At 51.3% G+C, this 8579-nt stretch overlaps 2 protein-coding genes across 7 annotated transcripts in view; one reads left to right on the forward strand and one right to left on the reverse strand.

Annotated features, from left to right (window-relative positions):
* The window catches only part of TPR (translocated promoter region, nuclear basket protein), a 68388-nt gene extending 65977 nt beyond the window's left edge, over positions 1-2411 (reverse strand). For 2 of the 3 annotated variants that reach the window (XM_019501726.1, XM_019501724.1), the window contains exon 1: positions 2205-2411. In XM_019501726.1, the coding sequence (XP_019357271.1) occupies positions 2205-2355 (151 nt within the window). In that variant the 5' untranslated portion in view covers positions 2356-2411. The remainder of the gene's footprint in view (positions 1-2204) is intronic. The other variant, XM_019501725.1, reaches the window with a different exon arrangement.
* Positions 2412-2794: 383 nt separating this feature from the next.
* CUNH1orf27 (chromosome unknown C1orf27 homolog) overlaps positions 2795-8579 on the forward strand; it is a 52156-nt gene continuing 46371 nt past the window's right edge. The window contains exons 1-2 of one of the 4 annotated variants that reach the window (XM_019501727.1): positions 2795-2903; positions 7293-7427. In XM_019501727.1, the coding sequence (XP_019357272.1) occupies positions 7329-7427 (99 nt within the window). In that variant the 5' untranslated portion in view covers positions 2795-2903; positions 7293-7328. Of the gene's footprint in view, positions 2904-2943; positions 3040-7292; positions 7428-8579 lie in introns of those variants that run through there. The other 3 variants (XM_019501728.1, XM_019501730.1, XM_019501729.1) reach the window with 3 other exon arrangements.

Genomic DNA, 8579 nt, shown 5'->3' on the forward strand with positions numbered 1-8579 from the left:
GGGGGCACAGGGAAGGAGGAGCAATTCCTGCTGCTGCATGCACCCCGGGAGAGCATGGGGGCATGTGCCCCTGAATTTGTGTGGGGGCGAGGGCGAGCTGCTGCTGCGGGCTGGGGTGGCGCTCAGGGTAGGTGGCGGCAGAGCTAGGAGCGGGCTTATGGGGCGGGGGGCAGGCACCCCAAAATTTGCTGCAGCTCTCTCACCCCCCCTCCCAGTGCCACCTTTGCCTTTTCCTTATACTGCTGTCAATCCGATACAAGACCGACATATCAATGCATCTCTAGCAAATATTACAGATAATATAATGATGACCACTGGTTTACATCCTGGGATGTTACTATTTTCTTGGAACAACAGAAGGGAGAAATATTCCACTTCTGACAAAGCACAATTTTCTTATCCATGCTCTTCTCAAAAAGCACTTACAATTTTAAATAACAGAGTTCTTCCTGCTTCTATATCATCAAGTGAAAGAAAACGACCAGCCTTTTTCAACTGAGAAATTTTAATGGATATTCTTTGGTGGATAGAAAGTCTTCAAATTGTTCATAAAACCAATGATTATATCACTACTAGTCTTCCAAAAATGGGGCACAAAAGAGTTTCAAATGTTAGCAAATTCAGTTAAAAATACCCCTAAGAGACAGGAAAAGCATCCCCATCACAGGCAGCAAAAACAAGACACAGAGAGATGAAAGTTTACAGAATTCTAGAGGTGCACTGATGGAGTTCTTTTGGGCCAATACCGATGACCAATTTTTAACAAGCTATATTGGCCGACACTGGTCTGACTGTCAATACTGTAGCCTGGCAGGATGGAGAACAGCATTTAGGTGGTAAGTCTGTTGAGGGGTGGGGAAGAGACAAGGGGGGTGCAGGTGGGCTGATGCAGAGCTGGGTGCTTCCCAGCTGGGATGGAGCGGGGCATGGGATGGAGCTGTGGCTCATCTGGGGGTGCAGGGAGGGGCGGTTCCCACTGCTGCGTGCATCCCAGAAGGCATGGGGGGGAGGGGCACGTATGTCCCCTGGATCTGTGCAGGGGGCGAGGGCAGGCTGTTGCTGTGGGCTGGGGTCAGGGGTAGCACCAGCTCTTCCTGGCAGGGGGTAACTACACTTGGGACAGGTGGTGGTGGTGGTGCTGCTATACAGAGAGCCACAGTGAATTTTGGGGTGGCTGCAACCCCCCCCTGCAGTCCCTTCCCAGAGCCGCTGACCACCCCAAGTGCAGCCCTGGCCCAAACCCCCACCCCCGCCAGGAAAAGCCCAGTGTTGCCCTCAACCTGCAGCGGCAGCCTGCCTTTGCCCTGCACACAAATTTGGGGGGCACACACCCTCCATGCCTCCTGGGGTGCATGCACTGGTGGGAGCCAGCCCCCCTTCCCACATCCCCTGGATGAAGCACTTACGGCTCTGTCCTGTGCTCCACCCCACCCTGGCTGGCCAGCGCCTGGACCTGCCCCAGCCCCACTTTTTCCCTTACTGTGGGGGCCTTGGTCTGCCCCCCATGCCCTTTTCCCCCCACAACAGACTTACCAGCTGGACACTGCTCTTCACACTACCGACCTGCGCGCACGCACATGGCATTTATCGGTGACATCAGCCAAAAAAACCCAACTGACCATAATGACAATTCTCCTTTTATCAGTGCCAACATGATATGGGACCGATGTATCTGTGCAACTCTACATAATTCTGTCACCAAGATGGAAAGCAGACTGGCATCTCAGCCCATGCTTAAACACAATCAGGTACTAGACAGGTGGTTCTGCACATTTTCACACTCAAGGTGCCCCTCATTAGACTGAAGGAAAATGCCAGCACTTAAGTTTCACACTTTTTTGTTTTAAACTGGAGAAAAACAATAGAGCAACCCTTCTGCCTGCAACAGGTCAACGCTGTGGATTTCTACTGGGGTTGTCTGGGGTTATCGTGGGCGCTGAGACCGTGCAGTGCCACTAAAAGGAGCTCGGGGTGCCAGGGCGGGAGTGGCTGCGCCAGACGGCGCCCTCTGCCTCCCAGGCCCGAGCCCTGCCACCCACTCCCTCCCACAGTTACTCCGAGGCCTGCCTGCCAGCAAGGACGGGGCAGCTGTGAAGGCCTCCGTCGGGCAGTGTCCGTGCCGGCTTGACCCGCTCCCGGATTCCACAAACCAGGCCCCTCCCCGCGCGGCCCACTCCCCCAGGCTCCCTGCACCTGGCGCTCACCGCTGTCCACGCGGAAGCGCTCGTGGCTAGCCCGCAGCCCGTCGATCTCGCTCTGCTGGTCGGCCAGAAAGCGCTCCAGCTTCCCCTGCACCAGCTTGGGGAGCTTGGCCAGCTCGGCCCGCTCCAAGACCTGCTGCAGCACCGCCGCCATCTTGGCTGACAACCGCCGTCGCCGCCGCTGTCGCTGCCGCCGCCGCCGCTTCCCAACCCCTTCCGGCCTGGCCGCGACGGAGGCAGTGTACAGAGCATGCGCGAATACTGCCTCTCCCCTTCCAGCATCATGCGACATGCCGGGCGCTAGGTCCACCGGAAATGGGGAAGAGGAACTTCCGCCTTTGAGGGCGGTCCTCTCCCCCCCCATTTTTTGTGAGGCCCGCAATGCCGGTCAGTGGGTTTAAAGCGCCTGAGCTCGAACATTAGGGCGTTGCTGGCTTGAAACAAGCAAACAAATTCTAAAAAAGACGCGTGTGAGGTGTGGGCTATGGGGAACTACAGTGGCTTGTTCCTGCCACACCAAAAATGGTGGAGCTGGGGTGGGGACTAACGTCTTTCTCCCGCGCTTAGCTGGTATCTGGGCTGATTGGTTGATGTCATTAGTAAGCGCTCGGGGAGGACGGCGCATGCTGGTGACATGAGGCTGGGACACATCAGTGTGTGACTGAGCTCCGAGAGCGGTCCCCGGGGTTGGGGGTGAAGGTGGTGAGCGTGGCCCGCGGCCGGGGGGGGAGGGTAGGCCGGGCTGGGGCGGGGTGGCTGGAAGCGTGTCCCCTCTTTGCTCCTGCAGCGGGAATGGCTCGCGGCCCAGTTCCTTCGTGATTTGGGGGCAAAAGCGACGGTACAATTGTCGCATTCAAAATATTAAGATTAACACCCCCCCCCCCGCTCATTTCATACCTTTAAATCTTAGTGCAATGTTCAGACTTCCTGCTTAGTCATAGGTAGGCTTCAACTCCTTCAGGGGGGCTTTCGGAGACACGTAGGTTGTAGCTGTTGTGTTAGTCTAGAAGCAAAGGCATCCGTAACTCTTGAGGAAGAGGCGATATCTTTTATTAGACCAACTAGATAGTTGCAACTTCCTTTTGTATTTATTTGCAAGCCCGAAAGCTTGCAAATAATTGCAAAAAATATTTTTTATTGACTTACAAGCCTGAAAGCTTGCAAATAATAATAATAAATTGCAGCTACCCACTATCCAGCTGGTCTAATAAAAGATATCACCTCTTTCAGAGACCGCATTTCTGTACAGCTGTGCAAGTATGCAAAGATCAGCTCAGCGACTTTGAATGTGGGCGCCACAAAGCACGAGGAGAGGAAAACAGGCTCAGGCTCTGCACACATTAATTTAATGGTGCAATGGAATCTGATTCCCAGTCCCAGCAATTGTGCCTCCTGCCTTGCTACATGTGTATAACAGTATGTGTGATTTGGGGATTAGGGATCAGATCCCAATCAGGCTATTTCTCCAGGGCAGGCCTGGGTTCATGATCCTGGACTCCCCCGCAGCAAGTTGAAAGCGGGGTGCCCACAACCCAGCATAAACCAGTGTTGTCCCAGGGCTGTACCATCACGTGATGGTTGCCCCAGAACTGCACTGGCACCAATTTGAGAGTGATGTGGTTCTGGGGCTGGGACCAGCTATCAGCAGGTGGTCAGTCTCAGCCCCAGGACTGTGGTAGAGCTTGTCTGACACCCCAGTATAGTCCTGGGCCTGGAACCAACAATCTGACTGTTATCTCATTGGGAGTCCCAGTTCCAGGATTTCACTTGGGCTGGTCCAAAAGTATTGTGCACCAAGATGTCAGAAAACTTTTTATATGGTCCAGCTGCACATACAGTATTTAAGGTCTCAGCTGCAGATCAGCTGAGAAGTTCACAAATCCTAGGGTCCCTGTGTGTTGTGAATATTAGAATCATAGAAAGTGAGAGTTGGGAGGGCCCTCAGAAGGTCATCTAGTCCTCAAAGCAGGACTGTCCCAGGTAGACCATCCCAACCAAGGCTTTAAAGTTCCAAGGATGGAGACTCCACAACTTCTCTGGGTAACCTGTTCCAGTGCTTTACTACCCTCCTAGTGAGAGAGTTTTTCCTAATAGCTAACCTAAACTCCTTTGATGCAACTCAAGAGCATTGCTCTTTCTTCTGTCATCTACCACCACTGAGTACAGTCTAGCTCCATCCTTTTTTGGAACACGCCCCCCAATGTAACTGAAGGCTGCTATTAAATCCCCCCTCAGTCTTCTCTTCTCCAGACTAAATAAGCCCATTTCCCTCAGCCTCTGCTCAGACTTCATGTGCCCCAGCACCCCAAGCCATTTTATGGCCCTTCACTGGATTCTCCAATCTGTCAACATCCTTTCTGTAGTGGGGAGCCCAAAACAGGACACCACACTCCAGACGTGGCCTTACCAGTGCCAAAGAGTGGGGAATAATTACTTCCCTGGATCTGCTGGCAACACTTCTACTAATGCAAGCCAGTATGCCAGTAGCCTTCTTTACAGCAAGGGCACACTATCTAGTAACCCAAGTTGTAGGAGGAGCATCACAGTATGGCACAGGGTGAAGGTGTAGTAGTATCAGCAGACCAGTGCCTAGCCAAGATAACTGTTTTCTAATGGCACCTTCCTGCTATAAAAAATGAGTGCTGGAAGGGACCTCAGGAGGTCATCTAATCCAAGCACCTGCACAAAGCAGGACCAGCCCCAACTCAATCATCTCAGCAAAGGCTTTGTTTAGCCAGGTCTTAAAAACCTCCAAGGATGGGGAGAGTCCACATTAGTAGTGGGGGGCCCACTGGACACAGTACTCCAGATGTGGCCTCACCAATGCTGAATAGAGGGGAAGAATCACTTCCTTCAATTTGCTGGCAACACTCCTACCAATGCAGCCCAGTATGCTGATAGCTTTCTCCGTACCAAGGGCACACTGTTGGCTCATATTCAGCTCATTGTCCAGGTCCTTTCTTTGCAGGGCTGCAGCCTAGCCAGTTAGTCCCCAGCCTGTACTGGTGCATGGGATTGTTCTGTCCAAAGCGCAGGACTTTGCATTTGTCCTTGTCCTTGCCCTTGGTGAATCCATCCTGACTGTTTCTAATCACCTTCTTGTCCTCCAAGTGCTTAGAAATGGATTCCTTAAGGATCTGCTCCATGATTTTTCCAGAGAATGAGGTAAAGCTGACTGGTCTGTAGTTCTCTGAATCTTCCTTTTTCCTTTTCTTAAGTGTGGGTACTATATTTGCCTTTTTCCAATCATCCAGGACCTTTCCAAGTCACCATGAGTTTTCAGAGATACTGGCCAGTGGCTCTATAGTTACATCAGCCAACTCCCTCAGCACCCTTGGGTGTCCCTAACCTGTTCTTTTGCCACAGTTGGCTGCTCACCTCCTCCCAAAACTGTGCTTCCAGGTGTAGTAGTATTTTGGGAGCTGACCTTGCCTGTGAAGACTGAGGTGAAAAGGGCATTTAGTATTTCAGTCTTTTCTGCATCCTCTGTCACAAGGTTGTCTCCCTCATTCAGTAAGGGGGCCAGCTTTCCTTTATCTTCCTTTTGTTACTGACATACTTGTAGAAACCCTTCTTGTGTACCTTTCATGTCTCTTGGAGCTGCAACTCCAATTGTGCTTTGGGATTCCTGACTTCATCCCTGAATGCCCAAGCAACTCTTATACATATGCAGCCAGGCTGTACACATGGTTTTTAGAAGTCTCAGTGCGTGGGAACATGTGATTGGGTTCCCCTATCCTAGGGTCCTGTTAGTTAGGATTTGTCAGATGCCTGGCTACTCAGCCGCCACTAGAGCTGCAGGGCAATGTAGTCAACCTATTGGGTTGCAGTGTGCACTATCTGATAAGCTCCCTTGAACTCGGCATCCTGATCACAGTGGGATGCAGCCCAATACAGAGCTGGACCACACAGCTGTCATCCTGCCAATTGTGGTGGAGGGGCAAATCTGTCAACCAAGCCCCACCATGCAGCTGGCATCAGGCTGTATAGTAAGATTTCTATGATACATGTTTAATTTAAGGTCCTATAGAAATCAGCCATAAAAGTAATACAAGTTTTGTGGCATTTTTTTGTGGTGACTGTCTTGTTTTGTTGCACAATCGATTGCCAGAACATGTGGCTGAGCTACTATTCATGGCATGATGAATGGGGTAATAGCATTTTAAGTGTAATGTGTGACAGGGGCCTCAGTCCCTTCCTGGCTGATCTCCCATCGTTGGCAGTGGAAGGAGGGGGTGCTAATGGGGCTTAGTCCCTGCAAACGTAGCAGCCCAGCTGTGGGCTTCTGGCGGTTGGGGTAGGGTGGGGAGGGGCACTAAGCAGTGAGGGAGGGAGTGGGGCTGGGGCAGGCCCTGTGCAAATGGGGCGGGTTGTGGGACTGAGCTGTGAGTGGCTCGTCTGGGAAGCTTGGCTTCTGCTGCACGCGCTTCGGAAGTCATGGGGGACATGTGTCCCCCCAAAATTTGTGTGTGGAGTGGAGGCAGGCTACCCGCTGTGGGCTCAGGGCTCTCCACTGTGTTGCCTTTGGCCCAGGAGCCACACGCTGGCCACGCTTTGTACTTGGCAGCAGTGGTGACAGCGAGTTGTGCCTCCTGCTTCTGGCCAGCCAGGGGACGCACAGTTGGTGCATTGCTCCTGGGGGAAAGGCAGCAGGGTGGAGAGCCCTGAGCCAACAATGGGCAGCCTGCCTCTGCCCTTGCCCCGCTTAGCTCTGCTCCTAAAAGTGTCCCTGTGATTAAAAATGGTGGTGCTGGAGCTTGAACTAAAGCTCATTCTAGCCCCAGCCTCTGCCTCATTCCCTTCCTCACTGTGGGGGCCTCGATCTGTCCCCTCCCATGCTTCTTTGCTCCCTCATGTCCCTTCCCCTCCACAGTTTTACCCTCATGGTGCTGCTCTCCATGCTGCCCAGTTGCATTTCCATAAATTGGTTATCAGATCGGTATCAGCTGACATGGCTGGTTAATAACAGGCTTTGGTATTGGCCAAGAAAATCTTTATTGATGCACCCCTATAAAAATATAGAGGGTTGCTTTGAGTTTAAAAAAATTTAACTGCTGCTGGAGTCATTATAATAATTTAATTGTTTCATAGACTGAAGCAAGACAATTGTGTTACAAAGTTGTAGTAATGGGAAGAAGCTACTTTGTAGAAGAAACTGTTGGACAGTATCTTTCAGACCTCAGCACCAAGCCAAAGGTTTTTGCCACTGGCCTGCTGATAGGACAGGTAAGTGTGTTATATTGATGTAAGCATGTGTTGGCCTCTTTAGTGGATATGTGTAACTGCAATTAATAATATGTTTGTACAGGGGTTTGCTCTGCTTCTGTTCAAGAAAATGAAAGCATTCTAGTTGATTTTCATAGTGTAGGATTAAGTGCATAAATATAATATTGAACATTTATCAGGCAGTGAGTTTATACAGAAACTTACAAGTGTCCTTGGGGAATCCAGTTTATTCACCTCCAAACAGTGAAAGGCTCAGTTGGATTTCCAACTTGTTTTTCCAAGTGGTTTGGTACATGTGACTATGAAGATATAACACCAGCACTTTTATATTTCACTTCTTTATTTTCATTCACGCAAGGGTAGGCAGTTATTTTGGCTGGAAGGCCGCTTAATGAGTTTTGGTGAACTGTTGAGAGTTGCAAGGGTAGCCCTACCCCTTGACAGGTGCCCTGCCCCTGGGTACCATCTTGGGTCTGGAAGTCCCACCTCTAACTCCTGACCTTTGCCACTGGACATCTCTCCCCTTGCCCTGGAAGTAGTCCTCTTGGGAGGGAAGGTGCTGCCTTCTTGAAACCAGGGGAAAAAAACCAAATCATGCACTGAAAAATAAAAAATTACTATAACTTATATTAATTTTATTTTAAAATATTTTTGTTCTGCTTTATGCATATTTGCATAGTGTATCCAGAGACGATTGCATAATAGCTCAAAATACAGTCTTACTCTTGTATATTGTGGTGGGGTTAGGTGGGTGTTTGGGGGATGGGTTTGGCTGTGGGGTATGTGGTTAGGGTGGAGGTTATGGTGGGTGGGGTGAGAGTGTGTGTAGGACGGTGTGCGTGTGTTTGGGGGACTGGTGGAGGTGGGAGGATATGGGTACATGCGTGTGGGGGAGTGGGTCCTTGGTGTCCCTGGAATGTTGCAGTCCCTGGAGCTGCATGTGGTGGCAGTGACCGGGGCCAGTCCCCACCTGGTCCTATAGTATGCAGCTTTCCACACTCCCACCCTAGTTCCCAACTGCAGGTGGTGGCAGCGTGCAGGGCCAGCCCCACAAAACCCTGCGCAATGAAGCCAGCAGCGCAGGTCATGGGGCTCAGACAGGGCAGCAGAGAGAGGGGAGGAGGCGGCTCAGCTTCATAGCATGGAGATCCG

Source organism: Gavialis gangeticus, unplaced genomic scaffold (genome assembly GCF_001723915.1).
Source record: "Gavialis gangeticus isolate Ggan-Ray unplaced genomic scaffold, GavGan_comp1, whole genome shotgun sequence".
Taxonomy (NCBI): Eukaryota; Metazoa; Chordata; order Crocodylia; family Gavialidae; genus Gavialis; species Gavialis gangeticus.